The 24133-nt window shown below is 40.9% G+C and overlaps 1 protein-coding gene across 1 annotated transcript; it reads right to left on the reverse strand.

Moving 5' to 3' along the window:
* Positions 1 to 1451: 1451 nt before the first annotated feature.
* On the reverse strand, positions 1452 to 24020 carry gpt (glutamic--pyruvic transaminase). Its single transcript, XM_033650909.2, has 11 exons — positions 23536 to 24020; positions 16301 to 16390; positions 15987 to 16095; positions 15688 to 15821; positions 13664 to 13907; positions 13092 to 13171; positions 12869 to 13005; positions 12551 to 12725; positions 8777 to 8932; positions 7380 to 7492; positions 1452 to 2582 (listed from the first exon to the last, which is right to left on the reverse strand). The coding sequence occupies exons 1-11, from the start codon at positions 23881 to 23883 to the stop codon at positions 2492 to 2494; spliced, it is 1677 nt and encodes a 558-aa protein (XP_033506800.1). The 5' UTR covers positions 23884 to 24020; the 3' UTR covers positions 1452 to 2491.
* Between the last annotated feature and the right edge of the window lie 113 nt (positions 24021 to 24133).

The raw sequence follows: 24133 nt of genomic DNA on the forward strand, positions 1-24133 counted from the left end.
AGTGGAAATTGCCTCCCCTTATGAGAATTAACCCGTGCACTGGTTTGGCAATATTGCTGCTGTTGCCTTTCTGTACTAACAGTAAATATTAAGAGTTAAAATGTGTATCCATTTTTATTTATTTCAGTTAGTTGCTTTGAAGCTGCACTAGTATATAAATATATAAAGTACTGCAGCAAAGAGTCTGAAAACCTGGAAATGAGTTAGCATTTTAGCACTTGCACTACCCTCGCCTCGAAGTCGGTGGGTGTTTTTTTTAAAATAGGTTTTTGGTTAGATTCCTGAAATGAATTCTGTCAGCTTAAGAGACTTTCACATTTTGTTCTACGGCAAAAAACACATCAGTAAATACCCCAGAACTGGCTTTTTTTAAGGGAACCAGGACGATTTTAACATCCAGGTAAGCCTACACATAGTATCACCCCTGCACTGCTCTTTTAACAATGGATAAAATTACTGTGTGTGATGTGACAGGTCGTTCAGCGACAAACCCACAGAGAATTATCTCAAAACTGCAGTTTCCCTCAGCTCCCTCAGAGTTTTATAAACCTGTCTTGGGTTTATTGCTTGCAGCTTTAATGTTGTGGCTTACTCTTACCACTCTTACCGCTCTCTTCAACCTTGTTTAAAACAAATAAAATAAAATAAAGACTCCAATAAACCCACTGTATGCCTCCAGCACAGCATCAAACTAGCACTAGCAGGTGAGCATAGTGGAGCTGCTAAATAGCCAGATATTTCCATCAGGAGTTGGTGGAGACCAAAACAGAGGTAAAAGACATGACTCCAAATTAATGATAATGTTACTCAGAGACTGCTGTGTAGATATGAAACACAACTTTGTAAGATGATAATATGTAAATACTGAGTTTTGCTCCCAAGGGGAGAAAAAAAGGAATAAAAAATAATAATTTCTTGGCTCGGCCTGCTTTTGTAGTAATACCCCTGAAATGTTAAAAGATGCTATGATTTTTATATGAGACATGCCATAATGTAGTGTAACAGTAGCACAGGTAGACCCTATGATGTTGGAGTCAATGAGTCAATGACGTAATGTCAGATACGTAAGGGATAATGCCAACAAGGTGTCTATTATCGGGGATTAACGGCTGTTGCAAAGGCAACTGTCGTATGCAGGTTGTGGTCACTTGGCAAAGAAAAAAAAATAAAGAACAGTCATTTATATTTTATGTATGTTGCAGTACAAATCTAAAGTCTTTCCCTGTGAACACCTGAGAGTCAACCTCATACCTGGAGCAATCATTACCACCCCATAAAGTTCACAATGATAATGTTGTTTACTCCTCAAATAAACAGGATGAACCTTAAACACGACTTGTCAACACGAGATATTTCTAGTCCACTTACCTCATCAGCTATATCAATAGAAGGTAAAGTACACATAGGCTCTCGTGATTCTTGACCAAATAAGGCTGCAGCAGCAGTCCGAGTGTAATGAGTTGAGCAAAGGTTGCATTTTATTACTCATGAATTAAACTTTTCATTTGTCAGAGGATTTTTTTCTCTCCCGTCAAACATTACATATTCTCACTTTATTTTTACCCTCCATTTTGTAAGTGAAATATACTTCTTTGGCCTCACACAGAGATGGAACTGACAAATCACCAAATGTTCATGTTGCATTTCAGAATGAAAACTGAGGTTAAAAATGGGGAAAATATTAGTTGTCTTATCAAATATCAGACTAAACTCTTAGTGCTTAAGTTCTCCCTTAATGTTAAATCATGCATTTGTAACATGTTGTGACATCAATGAGACCGTGAGGCATTGAGAGGAACCACAACCACTGCCTTAAGTTTTCCACGAGTGTTGACAGAAGTAAAAAGATCTCTTTGTCTGTATATAAACTCTAAACACATCTGACAGCTCTGTCGAAAAATAACAAGACAAAATACCGACTGTTACATTTATTCTGATTCTACAAAATCATCTCTGAATCATCATGCAAATGGAGACTTCTCTGTGTATTCTCCCTGTCAGGTACCGCCTGCAGGAATGGAATATTTATCCAGTTGTACGCGCACTAAAAGTTTTAAGCAGCATCACCTTTTCCTTCAGTTGTACCTTGCTTTATTTCAGCTTGGTATTCACATAAACAGCCTATCGCTCATATTCACAAATATATATATATATATATATATATATATATATATATGTGTATATGTATGTATATATATATTTATATGTGTATATATATATCCCTCTGAGCTGAAACCATATTTTTTCATACCAAACTTAACAATTCCTTCATTTCCAGTTTTGCTTTCTAACAGAAAACAGTGCCTTGGACACTGTCTGAAAGTCCAAATGAGATAGCTGTGGAGGCTGAAGTGCGTCATCACAGAGACCACCTGAGCGTCCGTAGGAAAGGCACTTATTGGCGACAGATAAATTCTGATTGGCTGAGTTTGTTTGGTTGTGGTCGGTGGGTTCCTCCCCGTTTGTGAAATAGAGGCACAAGTTTGGCAACTTATGAATATTGCTGTGTGAACTTCTGGTGGAACTCCTTGACTTTGTTCAGCAGGATCTTCAGCTTGTCTGTCGGTGGCAGGATGGTCATTCTGGGAGGGAGAGAGACAAGAAAAACAACAGTCTTTAACTTTGTAAGTGAGTGATGCAACATCAGCAGATGCTTTGGCTAAAAGTTAAAGATTAGTATGGATTTTGAGGAAGAGCTTAAGAGTCATTTCAGAAAGTAACTCAATAACTAGAGTCCAAAAGGCACATTAAAGGATAAGTGCGGTATTTTGCACTTTGAGACCCATTTCTGGGTTCTTTGTGATGAAAAACTGTGGTTTCCATCTGTGTTTTCACTATTCATCTCGATTGTGGAACTATTTTTTCAGCAAACCCTTGATTGTTCATTTGACCCTGAAGCGTTTTACACTCCAGCCCACTTGATGGCAATAATGCTCCTTTACGTGGGTGTCGCCAACCAGCAGGAAACCATTGCAATGTAATGGGACACAGAGAAGAAGCAGAAGAACAAGGTTGGCGTTGTGTTCAAAGGCATCGTACTGCGAAGGTTGTTTACAAGTGAGTAATCCATTGTGCAGTTGTTAAAACGTATTACAAAACTTTTTTGTTCGTTCTCGTTCTTCCTCCAGGAGCGCACACAGCACTGTCGAGCCGGCACTTTTGCTGAGCTAAAAGACTACAATGACTACAACCTTGTCGTAAACAACCCCCTTTCTGTTTCCGGTGGTGGATTACTACCAACGGACAATAAGGCTTCTATAGAAAACCAATGGGGAAGACAAAATGTCAAATAAATCATCACTGACACCACAGTTTGCTACGATTTTTATGTCAGAACATCAATGAACACCACTGACCACTCGGTGAGTTTCATGGCTTTGAAAATGAACGTTCAGGGTGGTTTTAGACAGGTTCACACATGGCCATAAGCAGCAGTGTTAAGCCAGGCAGGGGAAAGACAAATTCTCCAAAAATGAGCAATTGTCACGATTTTGGTCTCAACCACTCTATTTCATCATAAACAACCCAGAAATGGTGCTCAAAGTGCAAAATACCGGACTTCTCCTTTAAGAAACAACAATCATCCTCTTCCTCAAAGCCGTCTTCAGACATGGAATAAGTAACACTGATGGCTTTACACAACTGTTGAAGTGATAGCTTTTTGATCTGCAGACCACAGACTGTATAAAAATAACAGATGTAGCAACCGTGATGTCACCAATTGGTTTGTGGACTCCCATTTTGAAGCCTTGACTTTAGTATTTTGGCCATCATCATCTTTTTTAGGCCAGAAGTGACCACGTTTGGACGAGAGAGTGGAGCTGTGGAGGAGCTAAAGTTAATCACAAGGTAGCCACGCCAGACTTGAAAAATGTTTACAGAGGTAATATATAAAGTGAGAAGTAGGGTCACTTTGTCAAAGACTTCTATACAACTGGACCAGTGGCGTCACCCCCTGCTGGTCATTAGAAAGAATGCAGGTTTAAAACCCGTGAGCACTGACTTCATTTTTCAGACCCAGAGATAACCCCTTGATCAGGACATGAGCCAGAGATTTGCTTTTTTATACAGAATCAAACAACGCCACCTTCTTGCCTCTCCAGTGTGTCATTTTATATTGCATGCCAGCGTTCAGGAAGCCAAACAGGCGTGATGGGACTGACGTGTACGTCAACAGCATCTGCCTCTGGTGTGACACATAACAAAGGCATCGGGACGCACTTTCTAAATGATAACATAACGGCATAACATGGCAGTAAAGCCACAAAAGGGTCCACAAGCTGAGATAAATGCAAAATCTGAGGTGTCTTTGCACCAAAAAAATGGTGCTCAAAGTGTGCAGTTGTCTCCTCTGCTGTCCTTTCTAGTTTGCATTTGTACTGATGCACCCAGGACAAACTTTTGTTGTCCTGAGTAGGTGCAGTATTTTTTTTTTGTGGGCTACTCCAGGCCTGCCATATTGGAGACGTCCTCGCTCTGAGTGTGGGTAATGGTGGACTCCTGTTCCCTGATTAATGTAGAGCTAGCTCCAGTTTTTCATATTTACAGCTCCCGTGCACCTGGTTAGTTTTGTGTGTATTCTGCGTGCATGTGGATTTATTTCCCTATTTGTTTATGGACAAATGTGTTTAATTATAAGACATAAAGCATTTGACAATGTGTTTAATAAATTCCAACTAAATGAACTGCAGCAAGTTTCCTCTGCTTTATTATTTCTCCTGTTTTACAGGTCTGTTATCAATTACGTGCCCTGCTTAGCGAGGCCTGTCATGCATAAATGAAAATTAAAAATATAAGAGAAGCTGTTTGATTATTAATGTCAGACTTTTTTTTCAGCCTCTCTTGACTCTCACCTCAAAGTAACTCAGGTGCTCATTCAGACGTGAGACCAACATAGTGAATTGCAGTCAGAGAAGGCAGATTTATAGTTGTATGTCGGCTTTACACAGAGCCCTCACTGTACCTATTAGTGCCAATGTGAGCGTTTTTATGTTGTACTTGTGCATTGGTGTATCTGCGTTGCTCTGCAATTACCCTGCCAAAACTCTAGTTGGCGACGGGGTGTCCATGCCACTGTGTTGAGTTTCTCAACAAGCACGTAAAACATGGTTTAGTGGCCAAAACATTAAACAAAAGTACAGAATTCTGCTGCATTATAACTCTCAAGGTTCAAACAATTGTTTGTTGCTAGACATGTTTTCCCCACAAATACAACAGGCTAACATTATCAGCATAAGCTTATGACATATCCCAGGTGTGTCCAAAGTCTGGCCCGGGGGCTAATCATGGCCCTCGGACTGATTCTAAACAGCCCATGGCTTGTTGTTCAAAATAAACTAAGTGTCCCGCCACACAATATTGGTTCATCAAACAAGGTCACTTTGAATTTTTTCTGTTCACCTCATGATGCAGGACTATCATACAGTTTGTTGACATGCATCAAGTAGGAACTATGCAGGCAGAACTAATGTGTTTTCATAAGCGCAGTAAACTGAACAGATACCTGACTGCAGATATTTCCTGCTAGGTAGCACACATGGCCACAGCTAAGAAGCATAAAGTGAAGAGCAAGGGCCGCCACTTTCAGATGCAGTGGAAACTACTTTTTCACTGAAAGATGAAACAGCTGCTTTGTCTTTTTTGTATGGGATATTTTTAATAACCCATATGATGCCAGAAGCAGCTGCCCCCAGGTATTTTCACATTATCTAATTGAGCGCTCATTCAAAAAGGTTTGGACCCCTCTGACACATCCCATTGTATAAATTAACCTAGCAGCTAGTGGACTTTTCCTCTACCCATATGAAGCTGGGATAAATCTCACACAGGACTTAAAATGTATTACCCTATTTGGTAACACTTTACTTGAAGGTATCTACATAAGAGTCACATGACACTGTCATAACTGACATGACACGGTCATGAACCTGTCATGAACATTATGTACATGTCAAACGTTTATGACTGCTGTCATTAAGTGTCATTCGGTTTTTGTAATGACAAGTTGACATTAATCAAAGTGACATTACCAGAAGATGTCTTTGTCATGACAAGTTGACATTGAATTTGTTTGGGATGTCCTTATTATGACAACTTGACATTAACCAGGATGACATTACCAGAAGTTGTCTTTGTAATGACAAGTTGACATTAAATTTGTTTGGGATGTCCTTATTATGACAACTTGACATTAATCAAAGTGACATTACCAGAAGTTGTCTTTGTCATGACAAGTTGACATTGAATTTGTTTGGGATGTCCTTATTATGACAACTTGACATTAACCAGGATGACATTACCAGAAGTTGTCTTTGTCAAGACAAGTTGACATTGAATTTGTTTGGGATGTCCTTATAATGACAACTTGACATTAACCAGGATGACATTACCAGAAGTTGTCTTTGTCATGACAAGTTGACATTGAATTTGTTTGGGATGTCCTTATTATGACAACTTGACATTAATCAAAGTGACATTACCAGAAGTTGTCTTTGTCATGAGAAGTTGACATTGAATTTGTTTGGTATGTCCTTATTATGACAACTTGACATTAACCAGGATGACATTACCAGAAGTTGTCTTTGTCAAGACAAGTTGACATTGAATTTGTTTGGGATGTCCTTATAATGACAACTTGACATTAACCAGGATGACATTACCAGAAGTTGTCTTTGTCAAGACAAGTTGACATTGAATTTGTTTGGGATGTCCTTATTATGACAACTTGACATTAACCAGGATGATATTACCAGAAGTTGTCTTTGTAATGATAAGTTGACATTGAATTTGTTGTCATAATAAGGATATCCCAAACAAATTTAATGTCAACTTGTCATGACAAAGACAACTTCTGGTAATGTCACTTTAATTAATGTCAAGTTGTCATAATCAAGACAACCCAAACAATGTCATGACAAAAAACAAATGACACTTAATGACAGCAGTCATAAATGTTTATGACATGTACATAATGTTTATGAAGGTTCATGACAGTGTCATGTCAGTTATGACAGTGTCATGTCACTCTTATGTAGATACCTTCAAGTAAAGTGTTACCAAATATTTTGTGGGGGCTTTATTGTCTTTGCAATTTATTGCTTTCATTCACAATCACATTTATTCTAGCACAAAGGAATAAGTAGACACTCGTCCAAGGCCTTTTTAGTGACAAAAGAAACTAGAGCTGAAACAATTAGTCGATTAATCAATCCGTCAACAGTCAGAAAATCAATTAGCACCTATCATGGTAATATGGTAATTTTAAAGAGGACGTTTTAAAGAGCAAACAGTCTTTGAATCCAAAAAATAGTCAGCAGATTAATCAATAAAAGTGTCAGCTGCAGCCCTGGAAGAGAGATATATTTACAACATGTTAGTACCTGAAGTGGTAGGTCCCATCCTTCTGGCCGAAGCCACTTCCAGGCACAAGACAGATCCCCGTCTCCTCCAGCATCTTCATGCAGTAAAACATATCTGGCTGCTGACCTTTGTCCTAACGCAGAGGAAAAGAAACATTTAAGTGTTGTTTGAGGCTTAATATTTTGGCGGCATGGGAATATTTCAAGTAGTATTTTTTGTGAAGTGCAGTTGTGCTGTGAATATTAGTTATATTTATAACAGAGCGCTGACTCACAGTATCGCCTACATTCATTTACCATGAGGGATTTTCAAATTGTAGAAAATCAAATCCACTTAAAGCAGAATTGGGCCAAATGAGAGAGAGCTTTGTAACCAACAGTCCATTCCTGTGCTTCTAACATAACGTGTATGATCACAATTAATTACACAGTGCTTTGATTTCTGGAAACAAGTCCTCAAAAGCTCCTCAAGTTAATTAATTTCACTGTGTTAATACTAACACAGTGAAATTTGTATTGTACAGTTTCACGCCAACCTTTTCTCCCTTTTGTTGGTGTCTTTCAGAGTTATTTAGCACAGCTGCCCTTCAGAGTTCAAGACATTTTCTTTGGCGGTTCAGTAAGATAACTGAAGGTTGAGGTAAATAAAACAAAATGAGATGAGTGTTCATTTGAGGTAAAGAAAATGTGAAGTGTGTCTAATTTCCTCTGCAGCAAACACTTTTGTTTTAAATCCCCTTTAAAGTGTCTCTCAGCCTTAGATGTAGCTGAGTATTGTGATCGTGAAAAAGCTCAATGGACCGCACAGCAGCTCTATTTAAACTGCCAATGCTAATGTTGAGTGTTGTTAAAGGAGCTCTGTCTTTATGTGTTGTTTTAGTGAAAAGCAGAGCCAAAAACAAAGCAATGCTACAACCGTGCGATCGAGATAGCGAGCGGAGTCACTGGGATTGATCAGGTGTTAGCAGGTCAGCTGTAGTCTGACCTTATCCTCTTTGAGGCTAATCAGATTCTCAGCCGCCCGGCTCATCAGCCCTCCCCTGAAATTCCTACTGAGCAGTCAACCTCGAGACAGAATTGAAACCACAAGCTATTGAAAATCATTTGTTCCCTTTAGCAAACAGGGTGGTGGGCGCACAGTGTACTGAACCTGGTTAAAGACTTATTTAATCAAGCATAGAGTATGAGACGTTGGTCTTGTGTTAAGTGGAATATGAGTATTAGTGCATCGTGGGCTTTTGAGGCCAGAGAGACAAAAAAGAAGTGAGACAAAAATAAGTGGACCAAACAATCAGTGGGAGATGAGTAAAAACTCCTTGTATAACTGTAACATCTATTTGCTCCTCATCAATGTAATTCCCTTGAAGCGACAACACAGTCAAATTTGAAACGCTCATTCAAATAGGTTAAGGACTGACCGTGGCCTCTTTGACGGCCTTCTCAGGGATGGTTATGCGAGGGAAGGAGTACATGGCGCCCTGCACAGGATTGCAGCTGATGCCTTGCACGGTATTGAGGACCTTCTCTGTAAGCTTGGCCTTCTCGGATAAGGCACTTAAGGTGGCTGTGCGCTCCTGGATGTGGGAGAGAGAATGGAGAAAACAAAGAATAGAGAAGACAGAGAGAAGAGAAAATTAACCAGAGATCATCATCTGTAACACATGTGCTCAACTATCTTACTATATAATGACAAAAACTCTGTCTGTGTGTCTGTTCCACGTTTTTCTCCTCACTGACTTGGTCAATCCATGTGAAATTTGGCACAGTGGTAGAGGGTCATGGGAGGATGCCAATGAAGCAATATTACATCAATTGGCCAAAGGGGGGCGCTATAGCAACCCATTGAAATGTCAAACTTTGAATGGGCATATCTCATGCCCCGTATGTCGTAGAGACATGAAACTTTGCACAGAGATGCCTCTCCTCATGAGGAACACATTTGCCTCAGGAACCCATAACTTCCGCTTATATAGATTTTCCACCATTTTGAATTTTTTGAAAAACACTTCAAATGGATCTCTTCCTAGGAAGTTTGAGAGATCTGCATGAAACTGGGTGAACATAATCTAGGGACCAATATCTAAAGTTCCCTCTTGGCAAAAGTTGGAAAACTTACTAAAACTGAGCTTCTATAAGGCAATGAATATTGCGGAGGGCGTGGCTCATCACATAAAGGTGTATAACATCTCAAGGGTTTCACCCATCACCACGCAACTTTGTAGGCATATGACCACACATAATCTGAGGGGACCCCTCCATTATTGACCCCATCAAACAAAATGGGGGCGCTAGAGAGCTCATTTCTTATCTAGGCCTAACCGCCATATGGATTTTTCCTAAACTTGGTAGATATGTAGAACAGGACGCCTCAAGGTGACTGGAGAAATTTAACTCTAATTGGCAACTGGGTGGCGCTATAACAACAGAAAAATGCTTCAAAATGGCTAAAATGTGACCGATCGCTGTGGCTCCCCCTGTGGACCAATGTTGTTGTGTCTTTCTAATGTTTGGTATGACTAAGTCATGGTATGGTATGCTGTACATAATCACGGAAACTGTCAGTGTGTCATTCTGTCAGTCAGTCATTCTGTCTGTCCCACGTTTTTCTACTCACTGACGTGGTCAATCTATGTGAAACTGCACATAGGCATTGAGGACTGGCATAGGTAGAAGGTGACAAAGCTACCAATGGGTATGGACTAGTACTAATATAATGTATCTCTTGTAGCAATCTTGAGTATGGTCAGCGAGGTCTGGAGAAAATCTTAGCCACAGGTATTTATCTTTGTAAATCCTAAAGCAGTATTTAGGGATTTTCTCATTTGCCTTGGCTCAATACTTAAATGAGAATTATTTTTTTTCCAAAACAATAAGTTCAGATCTCTGAACAATTAATTTGTTGTTCAGAACAGATTTTAAATTTCTTATTCATTCAAGCAAACTGCACGTGTTTTGGCACATGTGCACAAAAGAGTAAGTAAACTTGGCTCTTTACAATTACACGCAGTCTGTCATTGTCTGAGCAATTGCATGATGCAAAATGGTTCATTCAAATATTAAAATCTGTCAGACATGTATAAAATGTATATTCCACAAATTTGGACAATGACATGGTATTATTGTGATGTCTGCTATATTTGCAAATGACCTGCCAGGTGACAGAAATTAACTTGGGATCGCAGTTAACCAGGTTTTACAGTACATGTAACACATTGCTACAAAAAGCAGTTTACTGTAAATGTGCATAATTTTCTCTGTGTACAGTATTGTTTATTTCTTGCCTCAAACACTTTCACAAACAGACAAGACGAGAGCTCAGCCCCGGCCAGGTCACAAACTTTCTCATTTTAAAGCTAAACAGAAACTAAAATCTGTTTGTGCAAACATTTGAAGCCAGAAATAGACAACGCAGTAACAGAATCTTGATTCATATTTGATCAGCGCTGCCTCGCCTGACAGTTTGACTGCAGTTCACAAGCAGCGGCCAACATGATTGACAGCTGCGTTAGAGATTCTTAAGCTCTGAGTGGTTGTTTTCCAACAGCCGTGCTAGTTTCTAGCAAATGCCGTCAGAAGCACTACAAGGAGGAGGAACATGATTTTTTTCCCATACTATCCATCTTGTGTGCAACTGTGTGAATTTAGTGACAGTTTAGCAAACATGACAAAAAGCTATTTTTGTAAATGTTACCAACTGTAGCTTTAAAACCAAGAAAAGGAAAAAACGTCCAATATTAAAGCAACACAATGGAGTTTTTGAGCCCTCAAAATATATATCCAAGATCCTTGTGATGGTGCATCAACTCACAATAGGTTGGATGACACCTCCATTCTCTCATTGCTCTCACTCTCATTGCTTGAGAGCGTCTCTTTCACTTGCACTGGCACTATGCAGTTTCAGGGTTCGGGTAGGAACCCAGACACAAAAAAAGACTACAAACTTTGGCTGCTTTACGGCACACGTCATATCCCCCTCCTCTCTTTAGAGTAGCGTAGCCGAACCGAGGTGAACGAAGTTAGACGTGGTTGTCATGGCTGAAGCGACAAAGAAAACGAAGAAGGTGAAGGTGTTGTCCGAGGAGACAAAGAAAAGAAAACGATAAAACAAAAGCTCGAACAAGGATTAATATTGGCCCGGCTTTCACACGCTGGCGAGAGCTGAAAGAGGAGGAGTGACGCCCGACTGATGGTGACCTGGCGCTGCTACTGCTGTTACCCTCTACTGAGGAGCCTCAGTGTCTGCAGGTCGGCTGCCTCAGGTACATGTTCAGATAAAGTGTTAGCCTACATACAGACAGCTTTCATTTAGTTTGTCTTTAACACTTTGTTGTTAGCACCGCGAGCGCGATGTGCTTGTGTCAACCGCGATCGTAAATCATAATAGAGCTGAATGAGAGACTGATTGAAATATGGCTTTCTACATGCTGATCACATGTATTGATAAAGTATTGGCTTGGCTGGCAGAGGTTTTATCGCACTTACGTACAGTAGCAATAAATAAAGCAATCGGCCTAATCGTGTAAGTACAAAATGCTATAAGGCTACTTTACCTGTTCTGAAGACACGATAACCATTGCGCATTACACGGCCAGCTTCAGGAAGTTCACTGGTATCGTTGGCTTGTCAACAAATGCACGCACAGAATTTTTTTGCAACAGTTGTAACAAACAATACCGTTTTTCGTCTGTAGGGGGAGCCCGTGAGGTAAAAAGCACAATCCTCCATTGTGTTGCTTTAATATATCCCAAATCAAAGAGGGTATGGAGTCTTACACCACAACATCAGTGTGATAGGGATATACTGCCCAGCCATACACAACAGTCGTGAATATTACATTTACAGTTCAGAGAAATCACCGGTTCTGGAACGTCACCGCCCTGTTTTGTTTTACTAGCTGGAAGTGAAACAATGACCAAGTGTATCTCCGGCTTTTTCCTAACAAAGTTTTCTGCTTGAACTTCTTGAGACTTCTGTGAGCTTCACGAGACACACAAATGGCCATGTCAGATACTGTACAAGATATGTCCAAGTAAACAGATGTGGCGTAAACAAAGAATTTTTTGACACACAAGATCATTTCACACCTACAAGACGTCATGAGTTTGGAAGGTTTTCATAAATAAGTCACTTATACTACTTGTCCCACCCCTAATGCAAATTAAAAAAAAGGTTGTGAGATGACGAGTCTGTACCTTCATAAATTTGTCATACGAGGGTTCCCCGGGCAACGGCGGGTTGACCACCAGGTCCATCAGAGCCTGTCCAGGAACAGGAGGACACAGACGGACAGACACCAGCTTGGTCAGCTGGGCCTTCACCTCCTCGTCCATGTTGATGATCTCCATGTAGCCTCCGCGGAAACCACACCTGAGAGGGAGAGAAAATATCAGGATGTGACATCAACATTTGGCAAGAAATGAAATAAAAGAGAGTTACAGGAAACACAAAGAGCTGATTATTCGAACAAGGTCTGACGGATTTATCCCCAGCATTATAGTAAAACGACTTACTCTCCCATGTAGCATTTGGAGGTGGAGTGGAAAGATGCCAGTTCTACTGTATTTGAGTACTCTGGCCCCATCTCAAACAAAACCTTCTTAAAAGAGTGGAACTGGCAACCATCAGCGTACACATTATCCTGGTACACCTGGGGGATGAGGGGAGAATGAAAGATGTCACAGAATCCAAAAAATAAAGCAGGTAGATTTGGAGAGCGATGCAGAGAGAACGCACCTCATCAGCCATGAGGAAGAGACGCTCCTTTGCTGCAAATCGGATTACGTCCTCAATGCACTGTCTGCTCTGAACCTGACCTGTGAACAAGAGGGAGGCTCATTAAGGAGAAAGGTTTGAAGTGGAGGTTCAGCAGGCAGTTATGTCCGTCTGCTGCCATCTAGTGGCTCCTCGGTCAGCAGGGAATAGTGTGAGGAAACAGAATCTCATACAGAGAGGATCTAATCTGAAGTAACTTTACTCCTGGGTCCGGTTGGCTGAACGGTTTAGAGCAGGGGCTCTCAATCTTTTACTTCCAGTTGTTAAATAATTGCCGAGGACTGATTTGCCACATAACATAACCAAAAAGAGAAAAAATAAACAGGGCTGTAAATGTGTTACGTCACCGTCAGCTGTTGATGATGTAATAACTTTCTGCTGTGCCTGACGCCCGTCCCTTTTCCTTAGGAACTATTCTTTTGGCTTCCCAACACATCCCGGGTGCTTTGTGTGTAAGTGTCTCTGGACCTTTGATGGTTTCAGCGCCTCATTTGACAGGATTTCATTAGTACAATAAATAAAAGAAACTTTACCAGTGGGGTTTCCAGGGTTGATGATGCACAGGGCTCGGGGGTTGCAGTGGCGCCGGGCCTCATCCAAAGCACGCTGCAGCTCGCTGATGTCCAGACTCCAACACTTTTCCTCCTTAAGGTAATAGTTGATCTGCACGGCGCCCAGTTCGGCCAGCGCAGCCGAGTACAGCGGATACTGAGGTATGGAGATCATGGCGCCTGTACGGGTCGCACCCTCGCCACACACCAGCAGCTTCAGTATGGTCTAAGAGTGCAGGATAGGGCGGTCAAGAGAGAGATGTCAGTGTAACAGTGTTCACATTTAAGGATTATATGTGCACTGTAGCTTTGTCTGCACGCCACTTTAGAGTCATACAGAGGAAATAAATATAGTTTTACTGCTCTGAATTTCAGTTTGATGCTCTGCGTCTGTGTTTTCTGCATGAAACTGACCTCACAGCATCACGTGAGCTCTCTTTTTATAGAACACAACATGCAGTCAGTTTCCAGTTCAGTTGGTTAAAGGGAAAATCTCAAATTTTTGCTTTTTTATTGGACAGTTGGACTCTTTTAGAACTGATTTAAAATGAAACGCTACGAAAAGCAGGCATCGTTCTGTAACAAAGTAAAGAAGTTGTGAGTATGTGAGGGTGTCTATTGGTATCACACAATTACATTTAATGCATTTGAAGACATTTTAAAGATAACTTTAACCAAATTTAAGATTGATTTTTGGACAAATCATTGTATTCAAGCATTGCAGGTAAGTATGGAGGGAAGAAATATAAATGTGATCCTGAGCAGAAGTAGGTCTTATGTAAGAATATGGCTGCTAGAGCAAGTTAGGTTCATCTATATTTAGCCAAAAGTTGAGCGCAAGTATAAAGTAAAAAAAAAACAGTATAAGGGTCAGTGATGCGTTTAAAGACTTAACATCAGAAATGTGCACTTTAACGCAGAAAAGCTTGACTCATTTTGACAAAATATATTAAAAGATGGAAAAAATAAATTAGATAAAATATTTGTGCCGATTAACCCTTTGAAACCTGGAGCGATATCACTTTTCTTGTGCTGCTTTCAGACACCTTTCATTACTATTTAAACCTCTGAATCCTGAGCAAACTGGGGAGATGTTTTTCAAAAACAAAGGGAAAAAGGCATTGAGCAACTTGGTGAGAAATGTCCCAGAAAACTGCAACTAAAAAAAGAAAATTATTTAAAAAAACAAAAAAAAAACAGGGGGAAAAAAAACTATATTGATAAAAAGTAATATTAGTATTACATTTTAAATTATGTTACAGAATTCTTAGAATTTTTAAGCACCATTTCCAGGTCATGTTTTTAACTTTATTTTTGTTTTTGTGTTTTTTTTAAAAAGAGATTTTCTTTTTTTTTCTTCAACTTCTTTTTTTTTTTAAATTTTATTTATTTTATTATTATTATTATTATTATTATTATTTTTTTTTTTTTTTACAAATTTTCTTGTTTTTATTTTCACTTTTTCTTGATAATTTTTATCTAATATATCTATATATAATTTCTTATTTCATTGTCCATTGCCTTCTTCCCATATTTTTTTTAAAGAAATCAAGCCAATTTGTTCAGGCTTCAAAGGGTTAAGACCTCACAAATTCAAATTTGAGACTATTCAATGACTTTTTAGGTTCCATATTTATGAAGCTGAATCTAAGAAACTGTAAAACTACTTAAGGACCTGAAGACATGCTGAATACCTGACTTTTAAAGGGTCATGAGCCAAAATATTTGGACATCAATGATCTAATTTCAGCACTTTTTTTATCTAGTTGATCATGAATAATTGCTATTTGTTTTTCTGCTCGTTACAGCTCACATGAAGTGACGTGAAAAGACTGAACCCAGTGATGAAGGGTTCACTCCAAAATAGTGTTTCGTCACTTAAATGTTGTGGTCAGAGACCCCTCAAAAAGATCAATACATCAGGTAATTTTTAACTTACAAACATGCGTGATTAAAAGTACAACAGAGACATAAAGTCAGTTGAACAGATGTGACGTGTTTTGTACCACAATGCCATCGCTGGCCCCTGTGGTGAGGTAAATGTCGTCTGGGTTGCAGGGCACACCGCCATCTCTTCGCGCAACGTAGCGGGCCACATCCTCGCGCACACAGTCTATGCCCTGACTGGCACTGTAGGAACCTGAGGGAGATTTATGTGGAGACAATACAAACTGCTATGACGACTTAAATGCCTTGAGACAACAAAGCTCGACCAGAAAGCATCATTTCACACACATATGAAGAGAGAGGTGGTAATTAGCAGCTCGGGTTACACAAAGCTTATTGTGCTTGAAAACCAACACACCCATACTGTTCCCTCCACAGGACTGCAGAATGCGGCGTGCTCTACTTTTAGCATCCTCTGGGAATGTGTTGTCATTCAGCAGTTCAGGGTAGGAGCACAGCGCCAAGACCTTGAAACAAAGAGAGGTGTGAGGATAAAAGGCGGATAAAAGGGACATTATGCAAAACCCTGTGCAGATTACTGCACACGACAGGAGGAAAATGATTGACACCAACTTAGTTAAAGAGGAATAAATCACTTTCATAGACACCCACAAGTCAGAGGGGAGGTGCTAAATTTAGATGAGAGGTTGGGGGAACGGATTAGGAGCAGACCTGTCGGAAGAAAGTGATTGGCTGCTGGCCCATGGCATGAGCGTCACCAATGTTGGCCTTGATGACTTCAGCAAAGGGCTTCTTCATTCCCTGCAGGACATAAACACAACATACAGAAATTATTACTCATCTGAAGAACAGGAAAAAAGTGTGAACGATGAGAGAATTTATTCACTTTGTACACAAGACATAAAGTCATTATGATTCCCTGTGGTTGGCTGAGAACACACACTGCCCCTAAACAACCTTGACACTGAGCCCACACTCAGTATCAAGCACATGCCTAAGTTTTTTCATAAACATTCACACCACAAGGGGCTGAGAGCGCAGCAGCTGCTGAGCGCACAGCAGGTTTGGTGGTTTACTTATAACCACTTCCAGGGAAAGATTAGATTGGCTGTTGGCTGGACTGACTTTCCTGCACTGAGGTGTAGAAAGAAACAAAGCTCAAACCCAAATAAGATCTCTTCTGTACCATGTCCCGCATGTTTGTCTTACAGGATTACATTTTGCCAGAATATAAACAAAACAAAACAGCGCAGCTAAGGAAAACAAAACTGTATATCGGCTAGAGATGTACCGATACCACTTTTTCCTTCCCAATACCGATTCCGATCCCTGAACCTTAGGTATCTGCCGATACCGAGTACCGATCCGATACCAGCGCGTAAAATAAAAATGGATGGGATATGAATTGTTGTATGTCTCAACTCCTAAAACTCTATGTAAAATATTAAGAAATAAATACATAATAGTAGAATGAATGCCATAAAACTTTATCATTATTATCCAGTGTTGACACAGATCAAGACACAGGTTAAAGTGCAGCCACACAATTTGGTAAAAAGGACATTTTAAAGGCTACAGTAGAATGCTTTTTAAACTCTGCTCCGTTTCCATTTTTTTTGCCTGTAGCGTGCATATGCGTAATGACATGAGGCATTATGTGGTATTGGATTGGTCATAGGCTGTACTCACCGATACCCGTTACCGCATTTTAGGCAGTATCGGAGGCATTTCCGATACTGGTATCGGTATCGGTACAACTCTAATATCGGCATATCGGTGGAAAAAAATCACAGATACCGATAACCCTAAAAATTCATGACATCAGTCCCGATAATCGGCCAGGCTGTCGACCCCTATACATTACAGCATATTTCAAAAGTTAACTTTCCTTTTTTAGGTAAATTTTCATTTGATTTAGTCAGTACTTTATAAAAACATTTTAAAATGTGATTTAAAAAAAAGAATCAGTCTCTTTTTTTTTATACTTTTTTATGAGTGAGTCCCCGTTTGACAAGAATTCCGTGCACAAGAACGCAGATGCCCAGGTGTACATAGCAATGCAGCAACAAAGGCAAGGAGCAAGAGAATTCCTAGCTTTGTTTTTATGAACAGATGCTCAAATTATAGTGCAGCTGCAGTTCCAAAAATGTGTCAGGTTTCCATTTGTGCATTTGAAAATATTATTTTAAAAAGTAAAAGTACAAAGATACTTATCCAAAAACAACAGACGAAAAGCAAAGAACAGATCATCACATTTCAAAAGTCTTATAGCGCTAAACAGGAAGTGAGCAGTTCAGCTGGTGTCTATTGTGCTTGCTCTATGGGCCCAACGATGCACAAGAGCTGGGTAATTTCATACCTGAGAAGTTTTTGGCTTCATGCGCGACTGAGCAACTGTCATAGAAATGAGTGGGGCCCTGCCTCCAACCCTGTATCCACTTCTCTTTATATATCTATGACGTACACAAAGCAGATTTAAAATTCCTCCAGAAAAAAGTCTTTACCAATGTTACAAAGGGAAGACAATGCATACAACGAGTTTATCAGGCCTCCAGGATACACAAAATGTGTTTTAAAGAGACATGGATACAGCATTGGAGGCAGGGCCGTGTTCATTCCTCATCGGCGCATGAAAACAAAATGCTTGATTTCTGCAGTATGAAATTGCCCAGATCGTCCGCATTGTGGGGCCCACTAAGCACAGTAGAGACACTAAAATGGGCCGAGCAGACGACTTCCGCTGGCTGAGCTGTTGACTTCCAGTTTAGCTAACTTGAATGGGAATAAAATAATTTAATCATGCAGCTCTTCTAAACTTGTGAAATGTCACTAGACCAAATGGATCAGACGAGTCATTTCGCTGTTGTGAAAAATGTATCTACTGATTTACAGACCTTTCTCTCCCAGTCAAAGTGTATGGGGAAAAATCTTTGGGGCCCAAGAATTGTTCATGTTTGTGTGCATGCATGAAAGTGTGCCCCAGAAATACCTTACTCATTATCATGATTATTCAGGAGAGCCAACGTAAGGTGTCAACAGCTCATTCGCTACACTAATTTTGTTTCTATCCCTCACACACACTTTCTGATGCTCACAGACTCCATAAAGTGAAGCACGATTAGTTACTGACAGTTAATGACAAGACAATACATCTATTCTACATGGAACAATAAATCAATAAGTGAGGTTATAGTGCAACACTGTAGCACAGACAGAGATCGTTTGGTAAAAACAATTTGCAGCAGACTTGATGACGCACAAAGTTTCAACCTGTGCAAACTACCTTATCACCCTGATACCATTAACCTTTTGACACATAAACACAGTGACATGCATTACACAAAAGGATTTTAACCTCCTTAGTGTAGCCTGAGAGAGGACAGGATATATGACAGCAAAGCAGCAGTCAGCAACGTCAGATATAATGAGGATCATTTATTAAAGGTATTAATTTACTGTCCTCCCAGCCAATTATATAATATGTCTGAAAAATGATCTCTTGAGCAGCTGAGACCACTGACGGAGGGCAAACAGCAACGCAGGCAGCCACGTGCACTAACACAAGCACATACACATGCTGGTAACACCAGATGTTCAGGACAGCGTGACACTGCAGAAAAGGAGCCCCATACTGACAAGCTGCTAAAATCAAAACAGTCTGTTTGTTTGATTTGCCCAATCCAGTTCAGATTTCAGGAGGCTTAATACTCCGGCTCTCTCATTGGTCACACATTAGAGGCGTCTCCCAGTCTGGACCAATGACAATACACCGGCTGAATAACACCCCAGGGTCAAAAGTACCGCCCATTGATGAGGAGGATCTTTTAGAATCACACTGACCTCTGCTCCTGAGAACCAACTCGAAAAGGCCGGTGCTTTTTGTCAGCTCAGCACACAATGTAGGAGCTCAGACTGCGCTCTTGATGTAAAGCTCAGACAGTATTTCTTTTTACTCCCAAGGCTTTACAGAGAAAGCATTTCATTAATGACGTACAACTGTAAAAGCCCTTGTTGATAACGCTGTGGCTCAGGCTATTAAACGCACAAGGAAACAAAACTAAGATAAGAAAATACACTTTGCAGAATGTGACTGTGTCATTTCTTCTTTTAAATATTCAGATCAATGCATGTGAAATGCAAAAATAAAGATTTTACAATGGAAAACAGTTTTAGAGGTTGGCACATGGGTTTTCATTCTTGCACAATATGTGGAAAGACTGTGACAACAACTATCATTGTGCGTCTCCAGTCTGTCCCCACAGCGACTTGGTCTAAATGTCCCCATTCACTATCAGCTAGCTGCTCATTAGGACAAACAAAGACCACAATGTCATAACTGGTACAGTAAATTGGCTCAAAGTCCGTTTTGTTTCTGGTCCCTGTTTGGAAACTCTAACAACTACCGCAGCTCCAGTATTTGGGGAAAACAACAGGAACAAGGATGCATTTGTACCACGAATGAAAAGCAAAGATAGCTCCAAAAAACAAGGTGTGTCGGAAACCGGAGAACGGTATCACAGTGTGCAGTCGTGTGTGTGTGTGTGTGTGTGTTTTAATTCGTGGATGAAAGTGAGAATACCATGGTGACCTGTTTTCCAAAGAAATGCAACACGATCCAGACCGTGGGAGTGGAGCTCGTAAAATGAGGGGGAATGTGTTTCTGACAAAGGAACAACAGTTTTAAGATGGGAGGACTGGAAGTGACTACTTGGGGTACATTTTTTGTCTTCTGACTGGGTGCTGTACTATTGAGAAGAGTGGCTGCGGGACAGTCTGCAGTCAGTAAACAAAGAAATTGCAGCGCTTTCTCTGTCCTAGATGGAAATGTGATAAATAAAACGATCATTTGTAGTTGTAAGAGTTACAGTAATTATCTTATCCTCTGCTGAAAATACTCCAATCCCTCAGTATATGAACTGGGTTTCACCGGCTGAATCCAACCACAATTTCCTCTGCTTTTTTAACATCTACATATCAATTCAATAACGCCCGCTCAAACTCTTGCCCAGTTGGGGAAAAAAAAAAAAAAAATCCCAGATCAGCTGAGGGTAAGCATTGGTCAGAGCAAACAGAACGTAAAATCTTTAGTGCCAGTGAACCATCTGGTTAAAAAGGTCACCACTGTCATTACAGTCCCAGCTGGCCCTTTCACCTGAGCAAGAACCTGCTCGCAATACTCGTCCCTTCCTGAGCAAAGCACTCAAGAGAGGACAGTTTTCACACCAGACTGCACTCAGTACACTAACAGCTGGTTGCCACATCACCATAAACTGTGTGAGAGGACGGGATCAGATACAGCTTTAAAAAAGAGAGAGAGATGCACCAATGGGCTGTATTTATAATGCCAATAAGATGGAAAACGGCCCTTTAAAAAAAGCAGCAATTATTTTATACAAGAGCTGGACTCAAGAGCTGAAAACCTAAAATAGATATCCCTGATTTCTAAACTTCTCAGCAAACCATTCACCACAAAGATAACAGTCCACGCGTCCTTCCTGGCTGTCTGGTATTTTTTAACCTGGACCCTATTTCCCATGTTTCTGTGTCTACATGACTAATGGAAACACCACCTTTGACAATGTGTGAGACCACTGCACACGGCTGCTGCGATTACAGGCTGCAGAGTATCCACTCCGGTCAATTGGCACTGTCAATTTACATCTGCTGAAAGTGTTTGTTTTTGCCCCTGACATGTTCATATTATTAACTCTCCCTGTCTTTTATGGATTTATGGAAAGTATCCCCACAGTCAGACCTTACGATCCTATTTGTTTAACCAAAAACAGGCCCAAAACTCGTACTGCCAAACCCACCAGATTTCATTTTAACAGACAGAAACTTCTTCAACATAAATCAGAATTTAGTTAAACAAAAAGTTTTATCTCTATAGGGTTCTTTTCTATAAGTTGTGTGACAATATGAGCCTGTCAGTGGCAAAACAAGCACTTTAAGTGGATGTAAATTGACGGTGTGAACGTGCCCCAAGTGGTTACACTGCAGCAGCCTGTTTCACCATTGCTGTCCACAGCGGTCTCCTCAATACTTTCAAAAATTGTTGTTCCTATTAGGCCCCGTTTATACGACAACAATTTCAACTGAAAACGGTAAACTTTAGTTGCGTTTTGGCCAATCGTTTACATGACAGCGACATTCTGGGTGCCTGAAAACACAACGATTTGAAAACGGGTTCCAGAGTGCATTTTTTGGAAACGGCAGCGTCTCCGTTGTCATGTAAACTTGCAAACGGAGACTTTTTGCACATGCGCATTACGCTTCCAGTCACTAGGCATGCGCGAGAAAGTCGACTGTCACAACAACAACAATGCCGAGCTCTGTTTGTGCTGCTCACCCTGTTGAATTTATCAACGCTTCCCCAGCAAAGTGTAGATCTACTGTAGCAACTCCACCTCGCTGTCCGTCCAGACAAAGTTATCTGTGCGTGCTTTCGCCATTGTGTCTTCTTTGTTTTGGTTTGTAATCACCGTGCTGTAGAGGAAGGCGCTTCAGTGCAGGCGTGTTGCTTTGCAAATTTACACTGCCACCCATCGGCCTGGCGTGCATACTACAGCGTTTCCAGTAGATTTTGCTGCTCCGTGTGAACGGGGATCGTTTCAATAACGTCGTCATATAAACGCAGACCTTTTTTAAAACGCAAAGGACAGACTTTTTTAGAGAAACCGTTGTCGTCTAAACAGGGCCTTAGTCATTAAGATACAAAAATGTGGTAAAATAGGGTCCAGGTTAAAAAAAATCAAACTTACCCTTTAAATAAAAGCGTCAACAGTGCAGTTGTTCTCAGGGTGAGGACTGTGGCACACTGCAGGGAGCCCTTGAAAAGTTTTCACATCCAGATTTTATCATTGTATATCATTTGAGAGAGGAGATTTCTGCGCACTATGCAGTGTTTCACTTTATTTTGAGCTTTGACTTTGATATTTTGTTAAGGCTCAATGTCACTTGCAGCTAATTAAACTGATGCAACTTGCATTGTGTTATGGGTATTCTGTGACGAGGCGTGCTGGTATTTTAATACATGCCTAATATCTTTCTAATGCATTCCACTTTTGTTGCTCTTTCACATAACTAAGACTACAGAAGTGTAAAAAAATGGCAAGGGGACACACACGAGGGTGCCATTGGTACGTTATCTATCGATCTCGTAAGGGCTGAAAAACAGTTGAGAGTTTCTGCAATAAAAACATTCGGGACTGTGAGAGGTGAAGTGTGGCAACAGATAGGCTATCTGCATCACTACGAGGTCAGACGTGAGACACAAAAGGGAAAACCGTTTTAGACTATGGAGTTTGACCTCCTCTTGAGGATCTTTCCATTAGCAGCTGTGGTTTACAGATAGGCTTTAAAAACAGGTTAGACATTAACATCATACTGGTGCACAGATTTCCTGACATGATGAGTGTCCTCAGGAAGTACTGACTAACTGATGTACTTTGATAAGAGGGTGTGTGAGCAACACAGCAGGTGATAACACACAGTTTCCTTTTGGAATAATGTTTAGATGGTAATAGTGAGAATATAATCAGGAGTGGGGACCTGCTGATGTGCAATTATGTCCCAACTGTTTATCAGCAGTAAATCAGCATACAGGGCCCCTGTGGGGTGAATCAAATCTGCCAAGTGATCAGTGGGATTTTAAGACCAACTTAGGTTTACAGTTGCAAGAGATTCAGGTGGATATAAACAGGTGAGTGTGGCAGCTCCTGACTGATAGAGTGATATGTAGTGATAAGTTTCTAGTCTTCTGGGCAATCTGATTTATGTTAGTGCACTAAAAGGTACACAGCTTTCTGCCACAGTCTATCCATGAGAGAGAGACTATAACAGGGTGATGTAATGAAAGACAGACACATGGTGCATTTCCCATAGTGTGACAGCAGACACACAGTATAGTCCACATATGGTATAAACACTAAGATCAGACTACAAACCTCAGAGAGCTCTTTCTCCAGCTCCACAGCCCGCTGCACGATGGGGCCCCTCACGGCATACTCCACCTTCTTCACCGTGGGGTTCATGGTGTCGATGGTCAGCACCTTGGCCCGGGACGACACTCCATTCTCGGACATCTTCTCTTTGGGGAGCCCACGCCGCGTCGCACTCAGACTGGATAAGGCTCTGCCGGGAGAGGAAGACGACAGAGGGGGAGAGGTGAGTGAGCGGACCCTGGGACCCCGGCCGGGCCGCTGCGCTCCACCGCTACTACCGGCAAACAACTCGTTTCGACCTCGGCTTAAAAGCCTTACGCTTCTGGGTGACAGCATCCATGTGGCTGACATGTTACACGATCTTTCTCTGAGCAAGTTGAGTAACTTTTGCGGCGCACAGCGACTTGCACCACGGCGGTTGCTTCACTCGGGAGGAGTGAAATTAAAGTTGTACAAGCAGCTCCAGCGCCGCGCTCCTCAAAATTACTAATGCGCTCAGACCTTTGGACCTCTCTGGGCTCAGAGTACAAGTAGAGAGCTTGGACAAAAATTGATAAAGATCCCAGAGAGCCTGGCTGCATCCACATGCACTGACTACGCT

The sequence above is a fragment of the Epinephelus lanceolatus genome, chromosome 12 (assembly GCF_041903045.1).
Source record: "Epinephelus lanceolatus isolate andai-2023 chromosome 12, ASM4190304v1, whole genome shotgun sequence".
Lineage (NCBI taxonomy): Eukaryota > Metazoa > Chordata > Actinopteri > Perciformes > Serranidae > Epinephelus > Epinephelus lanceolatus.